The 19,959-nt window shown below is 34.4% G+C and overlaps 1 protein-coding gene across 1 annotated transcript in view; it reads left to right on the forward strand.

Annotated features, from left to right (window-relative positions):
* Positions 1-19,959, forward strand: part of CTNNA3 (catenin alpha 3) — a 1,434,719-nt gene that overhangs the window by 1,389,742 nt on the left and 25,018 nt on the right. The window contains exon 16 of the mRNA XM_069460558.1: positions 5,148-5,282. Within this exon, the coding sequence (XP_069316659.1) occupies positions 5,148-5,282 (135 nt within the window). The remainder of the gene's footprint in view (positions 1-5,147; positions 5,283-19,959) is intronic.

Raw genomic sequence — 19,959 nt, forward strand, 5'->3', positions numbered from 1 at the left:
AATTCTTAAGACAATTCTAGCCTAATTTGAACGAAATGTGACAAAATTTTAACGGCATATATAACTTTTGGTAAAACAACATTCATTGAGATATGTCATGCATCATAGTTTTCCAGATATTACTCTCACAAATCAGCATGTCCCATCTTGATATGAGTCAGTGTTATCCTCCATCATTGATATTATAAAGGAGTTCCACTGTATTTTTAATTATCCTTTTTATTTGTTTCGTGTTTCAGAAACCTGAGTTTGCTAAACAGGAGCTATAATAGGCATAGCAAAGAAAACAATATTCAAAATATGTTGAGATTTCTAGGTATAGAATCAGCACAAATTAATGGCTGACCAGATTTAAGAGATGGGAGAGAGAGAGAAGGCGCTCTTCAGTGAGATAGTTAATAGAAAAAAAAATATATAGGTGTTGTAGTAGGCAAGGTAGTAGATGAAAGAGTTGAGAGTTATATGCGTTGAGTGTGAGATGTTGATAAGACATTGAAATGGGAGGGCAAATGCAATAGGTATATGGATCTTCTGACGACAGGGTTGGATGACAGGGATTTGTAATTTGTATTGTGTAAGTGATGAATGAAGCCAGAGCACTGTCTTTTGTTGTCCAAGATGAGAGTGAGAGTGAAAAGATGTCAAAGAACAAAAGCTAAGAACATCAACAGGAACAGGCAAAAAAAAAAAAAAAAAAAAAATGAATACAAAGGAGGCCAGGAAGGCTGATACAAAACTAGGAGAAAAGCTAAAAGGACATATTTATGAGAATTCAAGGAGTTGAAATTCAAGAAGAAGAAAGATTGAAAAGCTACAGAAAGGTGAAATAAGGGAAGGAGTGCAACATATATATAATGCATTTGGAGATTAGAAGACCATTAGTAATATCAATGCAATAAAATTCTATGGACTGGAGGAGTTGAAGCCAGTTTCCAATATGGTGAGGAAATGAGGAATCTGCATTGAAACGTTTTCAGAAGGCATAGTAATGAACCCCAAAATGAGAGATGACATTACAATGCTGACGGGGGGGGGGGGTGTTTTGAGGAACTTGATAGATTCAAGAATTGGAGAAAAAGAGACACTAAAAGTACAGAAAAAGATGGGATCATTGATGATCTGTGACCCTGAGCAAGGTAAAATGAGATAAGCTCCGGGCTGGGTTACAGGTGAGGAAATGAGCCCTGTGGGAAGGGAAAAGTCATTGACACTGAGGGCCTTTGCTACCACTGATTGCTTAAATATCTATGCTTGAAATTGACAGTGACATCTAATACTTTTTATTAACAAACTTTGCCAGCCTAGAAGAATTTAAATTGTTGTCTGTAATTGCAAAAGTCATTTTAAATGTGTCTTAAATAAAGTTTATACTCCAATATGGGCAAAAAATTGCTAGGATTACCAAATAAAGGTCTTTAAAAGTATTCACTTTGCTCATTCACACTTGAAATTTAAAATAAAAGGTAATGAGTTTTTCGCTTTTTATCTCATTACTAAATGAGGTGTTCTCTACTGGTTCCAAGCATCTTGCTAGGAGAGTGAAAACTGGTTTAATGTGAGAAAGCCACTTAGGCTGTCATGCCATTTGCTTACCTGTAGTGAGTGTCCCTGTGATTATAGATTTAAAAGAAAAATATCGAGGAATTAAAGAGCTAACTAGATATCTGGTAACCATCTCTTATCTTAATAAACTGAGAAATAATAACCAAAATGTGCTATGACATTGTACTATTTGTTTTGCCTAAAAGTCTCTAGCAATATTCTTTTAAAAGTTATATTTTATGTGAATTTTATTTGGGAAAAATAAGTCAAGGGCAAGGATATTCTACAAATCTAGAACCCAAAGTTTTTCTGTCTCCTTCACGTAAAAACATAACAGGTAGAAAACATTATTTGATTTTTAATTTAATTTTTTATGTTTTTGTAAAAATTGCATATATTTTAGGTATATAATGAACAATCAACAAAATGGAAAAGCAACCCGTATATGTCATAAAAAGTTAACATCCAAAATATTTAAGGACCTCATATAACTCAAAAGCAAAAAAAAAAACAAAAACAAAAAATATACACAAATAACCTGATTAAAAAATGGGCAAAGGACCTCAATAGACATTTTTCCGAAGAAGATATACCAATGGCCAAAATGAAATCTGGCAAACAGTAGAAGAAAGAACATTCTTAAATTGGGAATAAGTCATTCTCATGATTCTGCTTCTAGGAAGATAAAACCATCTCAGAAAGGCTTTCTAAATGTCAATAGGAAAGAAAGCTTTAATAATTTTTATAGCTTAGGGATTTACCAATTATTATGATTTTTGACTTCAGAGATAAAATGGACTGCCACCATCAGGTATAATTAAAATATTATTATCAATTCTGAAAATAAAGGGTGAATTTGGGTCAAGCAACTTTTAACTTCAGAAGTTCAACTTCAAAGTTTCTCCTCATTTGTTCATTCTTTTGTTGATAGAATTATGGACTCTTGTATGGCTTTGAGTCTCTCTTGAGAGAGACTGTATGATTTGCTTAAACTTGGGAGATTTCAATTGGTTATTGGTAAAGAATCTATTACGTTATAAGTTTGATTTTATTAGGAGTTATAAAGTGGTACTTGTCTTGAAGGAACAAATCCATATTAGTCTAACTTACAATTTACAAATAAGTGTTAATTTAAGAAATCAATTTACAAATTAGAGTGGCAATTTACGGTTAACTATATAAGATAACTGGCAAGAAGACTGATATTGTCACAAGAGCATAGAGATAAGGAAGTGGAGCCAGATCAGGTTTGAATACTAGCTCTACCACTTATTAACTAGCAAGTCAATTAACCTCACTGTGCCTCAGTTTCCTCCTTTGCCAAATGGGGATAATGATAGAACTTCCCTCATGGAATTATGTTTATTCAAAGAATAAATATAGGCAAAGCACCTAGAATAGTACATGATAGATAAAATACTACGTATGTCAGGGATTATCATTGAGTCCATTCATAAAAACAAAGAATAGATGTGAAAGTTACTCAGTAAGGAAAAAAAAAGATATTTTGAATGAATGCTGTACAGAAGAAATAGTTGTGCATTCATGTGAATGAAACAAAGAAAACTAAATTCAAATCATTTACTCACTCTGAAACTTAGTTTGTAAATCTGCAAAATAACAATAATTAGATCTAATTAAAATGGTACTGTACTAATTTAAATTATGCATGTAAAGGACCTAGTACAGTACCTGGTACAGAGGAAGTACCTAATAAAGATCAGTTTCCTGTCAAGATAAAACAATGGGGTGATTTTCTTTTCATCATTACAGGTAATTTCTCATCTGTAAATTGGAGAAAATATGTCTTAAGGGGTTCAAAATTGAGTGCAATGATATGCCCGAATTAGTTAACCTAGCCTCTGGTATACAGTAAGAACTCAATGAAAATTAGTTATCATTTCTCTTATTCCTTCTTCTTATCCTCTTCCTCCTCCTCCTCCTCCTCTTCCTTTCTCTCTTTTTCTTCCCTTTCTCTTTGTCCTTCTCCTTTTCCTTCTTAATTAGCTACAATTTAAGGAGATTTGAAGGATCACTTTTACTTATTGAAAACTTGAGAAAGGCCCTTAATGTCAAAGTATCTCTGTCATCTTGTCTGATTGTCTGCTTGACTGGCTATTGTGTATCTCTCTGTCCATGGATATGTTTGTGCCTATTTAGCAGATTGATAGTATTTCCGCAGAAGAATTGATTTCTTTGCTACCTTTGTTGATATATTATCTACTTTGACTCAAAGGGTCACATGTTCTTATCTTGTGCACACACTCTGGAGCTATGTAGACTAGTCTATTTAACAAATATAAAAGATAATGAGCTTCTCAGGAATTTTCCAACAATATCCCAGCTTAGTTATTAATTGATGGATAAAAACAGAAATGCATAAAATGTTTTCTGTTCTTTCATCCTATTTTTAATTTGCAGTTTAGACTATTAGAATTAAAGCCTTTTAAATAATAACATTTTATAATTATAGAAGTAACATTTTAAGGTATATAAAATATGAATAAAATTAAAAGTATTGTGTCACATTTATTATTTTCATATATTACTTTCCCAGCCTGTTTTAAACATATATACATTTTATACAATTTGATTGAGAAAGTATATGAAATTTTAAATACTGATTTTTTTTGCCTTCCAAAAACATTTTCCCACATCCTTTGAAAACTGTATTTTCTTGAGACTACATAATATCACATTATATAGATATGCATTCTTGTTTAGCCTTATTTTAGGACATTTAGTTTATTTCCAAATTTTGCTATTATAAGTAATGCTGTAATGAATATCTTTGCATATAAATCATTGTCCACATTTCTGTGTTCTTATAAAAATTTATTAAAAGTGAAATTAAATTAAGAAGAGTTTTGAAAAATCTCCTATAAATGCATAGGAGAAAAATCACAATAATTAAGCTCTAACCAAAGATATTTACTGTTATGATGAATCTAAAAGCTGTCCTCTAGGAAGCTCCTTATGGAAGATAAAACAGTGTAGGAAGCTGTCTTTGGTAAAGAAATTTAATACACCTCTAAAACAAGTATGCTGTCTCTTTCTTGGCTCCAGGTAAGTCCACAGCTGTTATCTAAGGTAGAAATGATTTCCTTTGTCCATAACAGCTAAAAAGATTTAATGCTGAAAGTAATAGAATATAGTATGTTTTGCTGCAGATTTTTATTCCCATATAAATAATATATGACAGATAATGCACAACTACAAGTCCCAGGGAATATTCTAATGGTAATTAGACGTGAAAGGAATAATTGCAATTGAAATCTTTCTTTAGATTTACCTAAAAATGTAATCTGAAGTCTTCTAACTTTATTGTAAGTTAAAGGCAGTTATGTTTATGCCTTTTCATGTCTGAAAATTCCTTTAGTATTTCTTTTTCCTAAGCTGAAATAACTCAGATTGAAAAATGAACAAAGTATTGTAATGGTAGAAGCATATCAGAATCTACGCGGGCTTGAGCTGAGAAACGAGGCTCAGGGAAAACAAAGTTGCAGCCTTGTAAGTCACCTGCAATGTCAGTAGTGTATTTACCCATTGTGATCCACCTGCTATTTATTTTGACATTTCCCCTTTTATCTTTGATGCATATGTAGTGTCCAGACCCATCATGCAAGCAGGACTTGTTGGCCTACCTGGAGCAGATTAAGTTCTACTCCCATCAACTGAAAATCTGCAGTCAAGTTAAAGCTGAGATCCAGAACCTGGGGGGCGAGCTCATCATGTCAGCTGTGAGTACACACCATCAAAGGTGGAGGATGCTCAAACAGAGTACCTGCACCCCTGCTTACTCCTCCAAGTCTTTCAGATAAATTCAGCTTGCAATAAACTCAATCGAAGTTTGTATAAAAGTACATGTAATTAAACTAGCAAGAAATCTTGTCAGATTTCTTAAAGAAATGTTAAGTAGGTACAACTTTTTATTTACTTTGGATATTGAAAGAATAAATCAGGTTTTGTAAGCCACTTGGATGAAACATGCATACTAATTTAGAGCATGGTTTTCAGACTCAGAAAGTGTTCAAACGGAACCCTGAAATGAATCCTGTATTTTTTTCTAAAATAAATGCATATGGAATTGCAAATTAATAAAATGATTGCCTTATTGCTATTAATGGATATTCATTTTCCCCTTATTCATTTTTATTACATAGAAATTCACGCCTTGAGATTTTTTTTATTTCCATATATACTTTTAAAATTGGAATATGTTAAAACATTATAGATTTAGAGGAACTTTCATAAATTCTTTGGTGGCCATGAGTTTCAAGCTGCTATAAAATTACCATGGTAGAAGTAATGTCTGACTTTCTACTCATCTTTTAATAGTAGTAGATCATTTCTCTGGAGCAGGTATGGTAATAAAATAATATTTGATATCTATGTTGAATTCAGTTATCAGTGACTTTGAGGAGGACATGGACCAAGATTATAAATTTAAGTTTAAATGAAACATTATGAAAATTCTAGAAATTTATGTTCCTGATAGCAATTTTTTTTTAAAATTACACTAGTATACTTATAAATTTGCAACATTTAGGGCCTCTATATCCTGGTATTAGACTTTCCCTCAATGAACTAATGTTATGAAAGAGGATGTAGTTGCAAAAACACAAGGAAAGGATCATCATCAAGGATAGAGAGGAGGAATCTAATCCTCATTGAGTATTATATCAGGTTCCCCACCCGAAATGCTTTCTCTGTTCAGATAGATAACCTTGTATGTATGATGAAAGTGAAGAATACAAGTCAAAATGAGTAATTTGGAAATTATGTGATGTGGTTGCTTTCTAGCTTTTTATTCCAGTGATTGTCAGAGGAAAAAAAAAAACATTTCGTTTCCTTGATATTCAAATTTTACAAAATCAAACAATATTGGTCCCTGTGCAATATTGGTACCCTGTCACTTTTCAAAGAAAAATGCACTTTAAGTTGTCATAAGCCACACAAACAGAAATTGTGTGTGAGGGAGTAGACACATATGCATGCGTGCATATATACATACACTTCTATGCATCTGTATGTGTGCATATATATAACTATTTTAACTTCATTTTGAATTATTAAACATTTAGTCTTCCTTTTCTCAATTAACATTATACTACTTTAAATATGTAAAAAAATATTTATTTGGAGGCTGAAGTTTGTCTTCTGTTTACTTTTATTAGTTTCACACACTCACCATCCTTGATAAGGTCTAACTAAATCCATATAAATTTATTGTGTTTTCCAAAGCTAAACTTTCAAAAAAATTTTGATAGTAGTCCAGCATCTACATAGCTGTAAAAATATATTACTGTTAACTATCCCTCCAAAATATGATTTCTTCCAGATGTATTAAATTAAGTTTGTATTCTTTTCTGTTTGGTATTATGATTCAAATTTATGAACTTTATATATTTTACAGATATATCGACTAGGCAGCAATTATTTAAAATACACGATTTACAATTGAAAAGCTGAATCATTATATAAAATGAGGAATACTATTGCAAATCCAAACTATTTTTCCTCATTTCACCCACAATTCCGCGTTAGAAAAAATAAATCTGAAAAAGCTGAGTGTGCCGCTTTTTATATCCCTTACTGCTATCTGTTTGAAGGCGTATCTTTGAAAGCTTTTTTTAAAATATCACCTTTACTGGTTCAACTAGAAAGCCTTTTAAATACATTGCATTTATGTATGCCAAAGCACACTTGCTTTATTTCCCAGTGACCCTGAGTTCTTTTCTTTTTTCTTTTTTCTTTCTTTTTTTTTTTTTTTTGAGACCATTTCACTTACTCTTTTGTCCAGAGTAGAGTGCAGTGGCGCAATCATAGCTTACTACAACCTCAAACTCCTGGGCTCAAGCAATCTCCTGCCTCAGCCTCCTGCAAGCATGAACCACCGACACCAGCTAATTTTGTTTTTTTTAATCTTTATAGAGATAGGGTCTCACTTTGTTGCCCAGGTTGGTCTTGAACTCCTTGCCTCAAGACATCCTCCCACCCTGGCCTGTCAAAGTGCTATGATTTTAAGTGTGAACCACCTAAGAGGTTATGAGTTCTTAACTTGTTCTTTTTCTTTGTTAAATTGGAGGCTGGGCATGGTGGTTCACACCTGTAATCTCAGCACTTTGAGAGGCTCTGAGGTGGGAGGATCACTTGAAGCCAACAGTGTGAGACCAGTAGCCTGGGCAACATAATAAGACCTTGTCAAAAAAAAAAAAAAAAACCACCCTAAATTTAGAGAAGAAAAATTGAGAAGAAGATCTAATCCAAGTTATGTTTCTATGAAGTCTCTTAAAAAGTAACAAGCATGATTCTAAAGCAGGGGAATTCATTAGAAAATATGGAAATTTTGTATTCAAAGCTACAGACTATTCAAAGTTCACGAAATAAAGCTTGCATTCCAAGATCAGGTTCATGAAACATGGCTGTTATTACAGTTGATAAAAAAAAAAGTAGGTGTGAATGGAAAGCATTTCTGAAGTGAGTGGGCAGTATTTTTCTCAATCTTGAGTGTTAAGGTTTAGGATAAAGAAGATGAATAGGTAACAAAAGAATCTGAAAGACATTTCCATAATATACCATTTAATTAAAATTATTTTCCAATCATTCTTACATCTATACTAGAAGCACTTATCCTGAAGTTTCATCTTTTACCTATAAGGAAACCAAAGTGTATTTAGTTAGTTCAAATCCACTAAGATTGGAGCCCCTCTCTGTGCCAGGCATAGCAGAACATCTGGGGAATGTAAAAATGACTATATGGTAACTCCCTTAAGATGCTCAAATATATACAAAATTAAGAAACATAAAATATATCCACATAAACAAAAAAGAATCCAGAATAGTGTAATAAACTATACAATAGCAATATGTACAAATGCACATAGTTTAATAGGTGAGACAATAATTTCTCTGATGTGCAGAACAGGCAAGAGAAAACTCCATAAGTGGCTAGACCCTAATTTTGGCCTTGATTAATAAGGGGAAAACAAATAGGTACTTATAGGAAAGGGGAAGGAAAAGGAATTGAAATAAATGGGGCAACTGAAATGAAAAATAGGTAGGGAAGACATGGAATGATATGGAAATGGCGAGCAGTCTGATGTGTCTGAAGTCAATTTTACTTGGTACTATTGGTGTGTCTACTGCAGGGTAGGGGTAGAGAAGAAGCTGTAAAGGACAATGGGAATGTTTTTAAGAGGATCATTTATAATATTTAAACTTCACCCTACAGGCAGTTGAGAGTAATTGAAAATTTTTAAGTTTGAGATGGGCATAAACAGATCTATATATTTGGAAGTTAACTCTTTTTGATAGAGCAGTGATATATTGGAAAGATGAGGGACTTTGGGATTGGGGAATTGGGGCCTTTTTATATTTAGAAATGATTTTTTTTTTAAAAAAAAAGCTCAGGAGAGAAACAGTGAGAACCGTTTTTAAGACAATATTGATGAGAATGGAAAAGTGTGTATCCATACAAGAAAAAATTCTGAGCTAAAAGTGTTTAGGGTCAGTGATCTATTGGATGGGAAGGATGCGGAAGAAAAAAGAATTAAGACTTGTCCAAAGGTTTAGAGGTTAGACAGCTTACTTTGTCAACAGTGGAGTCATCAGTAAGACACTACATATAAAAGGGAGATCAAGTTAGGAGAAATAAGGATACATATTCAGATTTTGCTTGTTGAACTTAGGTGACTAAGGCGCATCCAAAAAGAAAGGTTCAGAAGTTAGGCATATGGTTCTGGAACTTAGGAAACAGCTATGAAAGAGAAATAGATGGGACCATCCAGTGAAAATATGTTGGATAAGATTTTTTAAAAAAATAGAGACAGAGATCCAGAAAGAACTGTTTTTCATAAAGTGATTCCAATGTGCCTTTATCAGATACAGAGACTTGATTGTGGCAGTTAAAACAAATTGGGAGTTTACTATCTCCATAAAGAGAGTCTGAGAATGAGGAATCTAGCACTGTTATGGCAGCTTCACAAAATCATCAAGGAATAAGGTACTTTTGCCTTTCGGCTTCATTATTTTTGGCTTCTGGCTTTCATTATTATCAAGGTCAAAAATACGGCTTCTCTAGCTCTAGCAATGGCTTTTCTATTCCAGGCAGTAAGAATGAAGAGAAACAGAAGCAAACATTGCTTACATCTTTCTAAGGGACCTCCTAGAAAGTCTTTTCCAAATGTTTTTACTTACATATTATTGGCCAGAACTTAGTCAAACAGCTATGCTTAACTGCAAGGTATTTATGCTGCAAAATATAGATTCTATATGTTTGTTTGTGTTTTAAACTGGGCACATTATTTTCCCCACTGTAATCAGAGTTTTGTTTCTATGAAAAAGAGAATGGATATTGGGCAACAACTAACAGTTTCTATATCACCTCTATGATTACCAAAATCACAGCAGTATTCATATATTGTAATTATCTGCTTTTTCATACATATTCCCCTCTAGACTATAAAGTCCTTAAATATTTTTGAATCATTGAAGGTGCCATAGCCAATGACCCAGGTTGCCTGGGTCTTAAAAGTGCATATTGGGTTTTGGAGTTAAAAGGTGTTTTTCTATCTTTTCCAAAGCAGTATCAGTGATATGGTGAAGGCAAAAATTATTCCATAGTGGGTTGAGTACTGAGTGTGCAGTGGCAGAGAAGATGGTGGCACAGACTAAATTTTCCAGTAGTTTGGAATTGAAAGAGAGAGAGAGAAAGGAAGAGAGAAATTTGTGAGTCAGACAGATTTGCTGAAAACATTTTTTTTTTTTTTTTTGGTTAACATTTTTTATTTATGCACTTTTTAAGACGGTAGTAAATGTTTAGGTAAAGAAGAGGCAGCCAGGATAGAATGAACCTAAGAAAAATTAAGACTACAACTGAGGGCTGGGCACAGTGGCTCATGCCTGTAATCCTAGCACTCTGGGAGGCCGAGGGGGGAGGATCGCTGTAGGTCAGGAGTTCGAGACCAGCCTGAGCAAGAGCAAGACCCTGTCTCTACTAAAAATAGAAAGAAATTAGCTGTACAACTTAAAATTAGCTAGGCATGGTGGCGCATGCCTATAGTCCCAGCTACTTGGGAGGCTGAGGCAGGAGGATTGCTTGAGCCCAGGAGTTTGAGGTTGCTGTGAGCTAGGCTGATGCCATGGCACTCTACCCTGGGCAAGACTCCGTCTCCAAAAAAAAAAAAAAAAAGACTACAACTGAGGGAATAAAGTCTTAAATAACTGAGAGGAGGGAATGAGATTAGGAGAACAGGTAGAAAGACTAGGTTTGAGGGGAAGAAAAGCGCCCTTATTCTGAGCCAGGATAAAGTTGAATCAAGATAAAATCACATTTAGAGACAGATGAATGGGAAGTTGAAGAATTTCTTGCTGGTGGAAAACACATTTGGTAAAATGAAAAAAGGAGTTTTCTGTTAAGATTACGATTTGAGTGCTCTATCCAAGTTTTATTTTAGTAACACAACAAAATGAAGATGTCCACATCTTCGATCACTTTTCAACATTACTTAGAAAAAAAATAACCAAAGTTAACAGCAATGATTGGAAATAGTGAACAGAGATGCTGTGTGCTAGACATCACTCTACCAGGGCCAAGTTCCAGCACGTTGTCTGGACCATGGAACCTGACTCAGCTTGAGTTTATCCTCCAATCACATGGAAATGAAGCCAATTTGGCCTTCCAAGTGCTATCCTCTCTCAAATAAAGAGGATATTTTATAAAAATTTAATTGGAAAATGATAACAAAACACAAAGAGACTAAGTAATTAAGCGTACTGTTGCAGTTCAGTTCCCATAGCCACCTTGACTTATAAATGTTTTTAAATAGGAATAGAATAAAAAGTATAATTCTAAGAAGATTAAATGTGCCTGGGTTACCTGAAGGCATTTCCATAGATTCTTTATCAATCGCTCATCTAGTGTCCGTATTCCCTGTGCCCAGTGGGAAAACTGTTGCACTTTGGGAAAAGAGGCTTGCCATACAGAAATAAATAGTGTTATATTCCACCCTGTATATATTAATATTAATATTTAAAAGTTCAGGGGAAAAATCCAAATAAAATGGTTTTAAACCCTTAAAATTACTCTTTCCCCAAATGTCATGCTTTTAGGTCAGCAATTTTTTTGCACTGCTTAAAATTGATTAATTATATAACCACTATATCCAGTGAATTTCTTTTAATGTGTTTAATTGTGCTCTCTTACCCTGAGGCAGATGTGCCAAAGCCACAATTTAAAAAATTGGATAAATAAATAAAACTAATCAGTCGGGGCAGGGAAGATCAGCAAAATTGAAAATTTGCCAAGCAATTGAAACTCAGCTTTAGCAGAAATCAAGGGGCAGTGTTTATTCAATTAGGAATGATAGGGAACAGCAACAATAGAGCCATTGACCAAAAGAGCCACTAGGGCCTGCAGAACTTAGGCAATCGAGCACATACAGAATAACTTAGCAGGTTAATGTGCTTGCCACGTTAAGGCATTCGGGGAATTAGCTAATGAGCTTTCTGAACCTCCTGCAATCATTAGTAAGCATCAAGAAAATTTGAAAAACTAAAAAAAGAGAAAGATTTGGAAACTTAACCGAAATTTTATAGAGAAATGAAGGGGGAGATATAGGCAATGGAAGAGGGAGAAATGAGAGAAATGAAGAAGGGAAGAGGAGGGAGGAGAACAGCAATAAGGAAGAAAAGGAAGAAAAGGGGAAGAAAGAAGATGCTTTGCCAGTAAATTTAACTCTATCAAATGTTGTTTTTTGTTTGTTTTGTTTGTTTGTTTTGTTTGTTTGTTTGTAATATTAGGTAGGAGGCATATTAAAATAATCAGAACTTAGTAATTCAAAGAACATATTTTAAAAACAAAAAAAAATATGTGTAGAGGATGTTTTTTGGTTTTTACTTTTTATGTTTGTATTGCATTGCAGTAGAGTGACTAAGAAATTTTGTTGGTATCTGATACTGTGCTGAATTGGATTTTCTTGAGAATGCTGAAGGTGCTATGCATCCAGGTTTAACAGCACTTGAAGGAACCTTAGAAGTAATCTATTTATGTTATATAATAACTATCTCTAATTCCTTTTACAAACAATGAAATAGGTCTTGGATTTTTAATGACTTGTCTTGGTTCACAAAGATACCTGTCGGCAGAGCCAGGACCAGAATCTAGGTCTCATGCTCTTCATTGCTACTGAAAATAAACCCTATGACCTTCCAGCAGGATGACGAGAGCTCATATTAGTGTACTCAGCTGTAATGGTTGCTGCATATATCAACAACTAAGGCATAGTTTTAACTGGGAGATATGGGGAAACATTGACTAGAACACAGCATTAATTGATTATAGTGATATGATTTAATGATTCTGGATTCTCAAGAATACCTGGCCAGAACACACACTTCAGCCTCAAAATGAGGACCTCACATAAGGTGATAGGAAAGCTAGTGGACCCCAAAATAGGAGAACTGGGTGAAGTCTGGATGTTAATCTCTTTTGAGTCTGTTTCTTCATCCATTAATATCTATTAACCAAGGTTTGGGATAAAATGAACTTCATGGTTCCTTCCAACTCAGAATTTCTAACGATATTCTCTTTTGCTTTACATTCCCCTTTATTATTTCTATCCAAACTACTCCTTCCAGTGCCAATTGGCAAATTATATTATGCCATAGAAGGCTGTATTTTTTGTTGCTGTTTTGATTTGTTAAGAGGGTGCTTCTTCAATTTGATTTAAACAATTTCCATCAATGAGAATGAAATCAGATGCTTCAGTAGTTACCTGCTAATTACAAATCTAAAAAAAATTGTGATACATGTGTATTAAAATGGTGCAAAATATATTTTTCATGATTTTAAGATTGATTTGAAATGGCTTTACTGAGACTGTTGTAATATCTCTTACTAACAGCAGTGTTCTATTTTGTAAAATTAAATCCCTTTTGTGCAATTACAAAGAGGGGATAGAACATCTGGATGAGGCACACACACAAAAAGATGAATATGAGAAAGAAAAAATGATGGGGAAGAAGAAATAAAACTATAAATGTGTTGTGAGAGTTTCTACTGTTAAGTGAACTCCTTACAATAATTGCATATTCTTATTTGTATGTCAAATAGTTCCATATTATTCAAAGGGAAAATTGGAAGAATTCAAAACTTAATGGAAAAGACTGTTTAGAAAAAAGAATTAGCTAAATTATTATCAATCCTTAGAAGAGAGGGGATTAATTATTTCTATTGTGTGCTAAACATTCTGAACTATAGAACTTCAAAGCCAGAGGTGAAAAGAGAGGCTATGAAAGTGAATAAGATGTATTTGACAACTATAGGTTGGTGCCAAATTCCCCATTAGGCAAAGTGCAGCTGAAGGGAAAAAGCAGAGCTGATGCTGATGTTTGTGAGTTTAGTTGGAAGCCAGAGAGAAAAAGCACAGAAAGATAGGGGAGAGAAGAAAAAAATCAAGGAGCTAAAGATTCTAGGACGGCAAAATGCTGGCATCAAAATCCATGCATAAAGGCAGAAATGAAAACAGATGTGAAAAAGGCACAAGACAGGATAGATAACATTTGCAAAAGTAGTCATTTCATCCCATGACTCATGTTGAATTTATGCTTGTTGTTGCATAATATGAGGGAATACTAGCTAAAGTCACACGATAAAAGCTGTGAGGATTTTTTTGTTTGTTTATTTTGTGTGTGTGTGTGTTTTCCCTAGCAAAATCAATGCAATTGCATATTTTCCCTGTTTGAGTACTAAAGTCTAAGTGATATTAATATCACATCAATAACCATTCATAACAAATATATAATACTGACTTTTTGTGCTTTCATCTATTCCAGGGATTCTCATTCTTGGCAATATTGACATTTGGGGGCTGGATAATTCTTTGCTGTTGGGGGGCTGTCCTGTGCATCGTAGAATTTTTTAACAGCATTCCTGTACTCCACCCACTCTGTAATACTGGTGACTCATCCCCTAACCTGGCAGTTCACTCATATTCTAGCTACTGTGAGTGTTGACTGCCAACATCTCATAGCTGTTCCCTTCTCTGGGTAATTGTCGTCAGCCAAACAGGAGTCACTGAGTCTGGGTGGTTAAGCACCACTACCCCCTGCATGACCTGGTAGTCTATAGCTAGTAACTGACAGACAGGAAAATACAAAAGCTCAGCCTCCTTGCCTCAAGATGGAACCAACTCAGTTGTGCAGTTTCACAGTCCCATGTGAGATTAGGCCAAAGCTAGTCTCTGGCTCAGCTTAATAATGTTCTTACTTAGCTCCAGCCTCTGCACTTCCCCCCTCCACCCCATTTTTCTTCCCTCCCTCCCCTTCTGTGAGCAGACCTCCAGTAAACCACATGCACAGATTTCTCTCAGGCTCTCTAGGTCGGTACCCACTCAAGAGACAAATGATAGCAACATTGTGCCCTTTACTGTCACTTATTTGTGGCTGAAGAAGAGGTGACAGAAGAATTTGCTGAATTTGGTGAATACTGTTCTCTTATTGACACATTCATTTATATTATTTTATCCTCTCAACAGTGCTACAAGTAACCTATGGTATTTTGTTGACAAGAAAACAAAGGCTAATAAATGAATATAACTTGCCAAATGTCACACAGTTAGTAAGTGATGGAGAAAAAATATGAATTCAGGCTCTAGTTTCAGAGCTCTTTGTGCCATTCTGTGCTAACGTGTATCTATTCTCATTTTGCCTGCCTTAAAACAACACCACAAAGATGAGTAAACAAGGTCCTTGTTCTCCAGGAATTTAGTTACAAAGAAAGACAAGAAAAAAAAATCATAATAATTTATAGAAAGTTTTATTTTACAAATAGAATGTCTTCCACCTGCTTTGGAAAAATAGCAACAGAAATAAAAAAATATAAAATTTAGAAACTAAAAATAAAAACAGACCCTAAGGAATTTTTAAAAGATTAAAGACTTTTGGGATAAATTTAATTACCATAATTGAGTATATTTCGCTGAAAATTAATAAGTGATTAGAGTTTAAAGGTGTCATTTCTTGATGATAGACAGCATAGACATTTCTTAAGAGAGAGAAAATTTTATCAGGCTTTAAATTTAAAGAGAAATTTATTGTGTCATTATTTGAGTAACAATTGGTAACATGATGGATGATGTCCCAACCTAGAGGTCTGTAGAAGACAGAAATGTTCAAACGGACATTTCTCACATTGACCCTCTATAAAATCTGAAGTTACAACATTAAATCTCAATTTAGTGAAAGTTTTTTTTTTAATTGAAAGAGTTGTGGTAATAGGGTCTGAAAATGCTGCTTTCTGATGATCTAGCTGATCACAAAAATAATACTGGCAATCGGGGGTTTAACAAGTGCATTAAGTCGTCTCTTTGCAATATTTGATGTCTCAAAAAAGCTTTTGGTCAAGCCCTGCATCACAAGCAATTCGTGGTTGGGTTCTCTGATAACAGCATTTTTTTAAAAAGGGACCTATACCCTTTATATATCACTCATACAATGTGCAAACATTAAACATCTATTATGTGCATATATGTGTTAGCGTGTGCACACATGGTATTATTTCTTATCGCTGATGGTAAAATTGACATTCTCTTATGAAAGTTTTAGGAGCCTCATTTATACATTCAACCAGATGTAGAGTTCAAGTTCCTCTTCAACACAGAGATGAATTATTTTTAGTCTAGCTGTAGGGTCTGTATCACATAGCATTGAAAGCATATCTTGATTTGAAAAAAAAAAGTTTAAGAAAGTTTTTTTTTGAATCAACAGCAATGAATCAGTCAACTTAGGCTAGGCTATGCTGTGATAACAAATAGCTACCAATTCAGTGACTTAAAACAATGAAGTTCTTATTTTTGCTCACATAAGTTTGATACAGAGAGCTTTTCTCTACATTTTTCCTCAGGGACCAGGGCTTATGTACTTTCTGGAATCTCACTAATGAGGTCTCTATCATCTCTGTGCAAGGAAAGAGAAGGGAAGAAAAATTGATCACTGGCTGATAAATACCTTCCGAGAGGGAAATAAACTACTATATGTAAGATATTAACATAGTATCTAGCATGTAGCAGGTGCTCATTAAATATTAGCTAGTAGTAGTAGTAGCAGTTATAGCAGAGTCATGGTAGTAGCAATAGTGTCAGCTAACATGGGATAAATGTTAACTTTACCATAAAGTGGTATTGTTCATTGATACATTTCATCTAATTGTTGTAAAAATTATTTCAAATTAAATTTAAAGGTAGAAAAGTGGGAAAATTGTTCTACCTTTAGTAGGATCATTCCTCTGCCTGTCATAAAACTGCTTATCAACCATGCCTGTTTTAGCAGCAGCACTCGATAATAGGCTCTGAGGAAGAGTAATCAGCTTTGCTTCTGTACCAAGATTAGCATTTATTTCACCCATGACTGATGAGAAATGGAAAGAAAGTCTTAGGTTGTTGTTAACTGTGCTCAGCGCAAGGTAAAAGCTCCTCAGAGAGACAGTTGGACTTTAATCTAGTTGTTGCCAATGCAAATGCAGACAGCCCTGAGATTTGAAGATGGGCATAGATATATTTTTATTCAATATTAGAGTGTTTATATAAATGTCACATTATCAGAATTATTCAATTACTATATAGAGTAGAACTTCAGCTACCCAGAAATTCAGGAAAGTCATTTTTGGCAAGGCTAGCACTTCTGGTAGCATGGACTTTTAAGATGTTGGGCAGAGTATAATAGCCCAATGTTTTACAGAAATGTTTAACAGTACAGAGTTAATAAATAAGTGTGTTGGACAATAGATGCCAACTATTTACAGCAAGGAAAGTACTTTGATTTGAATAGTCTAAAGAATTTCACAGAAAATTTGAGCTCAATAATAAAGAATTGGAAGAATTTGGTAAGATGGAGAGAGAAAAAGTCTATGCGACTGACCTGAAAATATAAATTGCCTTAAAATACAAGGTAATGTTTTAAATGGCAAATTAGAAGAGACTTGTTTGGTTTAGGAAATAGTGTAAATGTAGACTGACATAATAACACTTTGGCAGCGTGTGTGTGTGTACGCATGTGTGTTTGTAAGAGTGTGAGTGAGTGAGAGCAAGAGAGAGACTGACAGAGACAGAGAGAATGAGTGATATGACTGGGTTTCATTAAACCAAAAAATTCTGTGATTCAATTTCAAGTTAAAGGAATAAGGGTGGAATATATATGTGCATGCATGTGAATATAGTTTACATATATAAACCATAAATAATATATGTGTAAGCCTATATGTACATGAAATCTAATGCTTATTGCTAGGCACTATTCTAAATATTTAAAATGCATTTGCTTTCTTTATCCTTACCAATGAAAGCCCTGTGAGGTAGCCATCATTATTACTATTTGAGAGATACGAAATTTAAACTTAAAGAGATCGAGCAGCTCATATAAGGGCACGAGGCTTAAGAGCCAGAGCCATATTTTAAACCCAGTTCCCTGATTCTAAAGTCAGTACCCTTAATGCTAAATTACCCAGCAGAAGGGCACAGAAACTTTCGTGAAAATAGATCTTAAAAGGGAGGCAAATGTCATTAAATGTATTTTGTATCTCTTTATAACAATAAAAAATTGAACAGAGCCAGGGGCCATATTGCTCCCTTTGAGTGGGTGACTCAACCTTTCTAGGATCGGATTCTTATTCTTCACTTCTGTGATAATTATAATAAGAGTAATGATAACTACAATGACAACTAACATTTACTGAGCTCTCATAATTACTAGAAGGGGTTTTAAATCCCCTAAATATATTAAGTATTTTAATCTTCACATCAGTGAGGAAAGTCTTATTAGTATCCCCATTTTTAGATAAAACTAAGGCTCAGAGAGCTTAGGTACAAGGAAGGAAATGCATCTCTTTTCTCCACCTTCCCTACCTCCATCGCCCTCTTATCCTGGAGGGGCTCTGCTATTTCTAACATTCTGAGTATAAATTTCTGGGTTTATACTCAGAAGAGATGTCTTTTTGGTCACAGAGATGAGACTCTCCCCCTATTCACATAAATGCTATCTCACATCCCCAACATTATATTATGAAATAGACAACCCTATTCAGATACACCAGAATCATCCTCGTGTTAATTCACACTCACTCCTTCCTGGAGTGGAACTTAAAACACAGCATTTTTAGAGTTCAAAAGTATTAAGCATATCATCCATTAGTTATCAATCAAGTTTGTCCAAGGAAAGGACATTATCCTAAGGCGTTTTGCACATAGCCATTAAAGTAAAATTAAAACTAACGTGCTGATGCATGTTTTAGTGCTAGACTTTGCTTAAAGGCATGACTGATTATTTATGGTCATGACAAAGTCCAATCATTTTTCACAATTGAGCCAACGATAGCTTTTGAACTTTTGGTCACTTCTATGCTCATGTCTTCTCTACATCTTGCTATATATATCTTCCCTGTTATTACTATACCTCTTTGACCTTGATTTGGTCTCTTTTGTGTTTTAAGCAATTACTGGAGTCTATGAAACAAGCCTCCCCTTTGTACCATTTAATTTAATTAGACCTCTCATTTGAGCTCTTGCTGAGTCAATATTTAGTTCCTTGTCTATATCCCTGGAACAACCTGAAACATTCCATATGCTAGCTAAATGCCTTAATATGCATGGACTTATGAGCCAAATGCCTTAGTTTTCATTCTCTCTCCCTGCACAATATCCAGGGGATGCCGCTACAAAATCTTGCACTTTGCCTTCCACCTTAATTGTGCTCCTCCATGGTTCACACAGTAATTCTTTTTTCTGGATGATAAATTATGCTGGAACAGAAGGAAGAGCAATCCTCAGCATTGTCTCACTAATTTTGTTTGTAGAGCTGTTTTTCTAATGTAGCATTTTCAAATAGCCCCATTATACATCTGCTTCTCCACCTGGGAGCACTAGCCATGCCAGGTGCAATGCCATGGATGGCATAATTTTGCCTAATGCCATTAAGTGCCTCTGAATATGCTGAAAAGAAGGAAAAAAGTGACAAATAGATCTGCAGAGCAACCCCAGCTTGTTTCTCTCTGGAGGGGTTGGTACAAATATTGGGACTATTTGTGGTCTGTGTTGGGAAGGGTGATTTGAAAGCTGACAAAGATTGTCTGTTAATTCATACAAAATGACTTGAGAATCTGCCCTTGCCAACCTTTCAGACTCTAAAGGGCTTCTCAAGAAAAAAGGATTTGTTTTAGCAACAATCCCTGGGGATATTTATATAAAAGGTATTTACCTGTATATAAAAATGCACACATAGGGGGATGGGTACACTTATAATTTGACTCAAATGGTACAAAAGCAGTTCATGTAACCAAACTGTTTGTAGTCCTATAATATTCTGAAATAAAACAAAATTTAAAAATAAAAATAAAAATGCATACATATGTAAATTATTGTTCTA

This window comes from Eulemur rufifrons, chromosome 28 (assembly GCF_041146395.1).
Source record: "Eulemur rufifrons isolate Redbay chromosome 28, OSU_ERuf_1, whole genome shotgun sequence".
Taxonomy (NCBI): domain Eukaryota; kingdom Metazoa; phylum Chordata; class Mammalia; order Primates; family Lemuridae; genus Eulemur; species Eulemur rufifrons.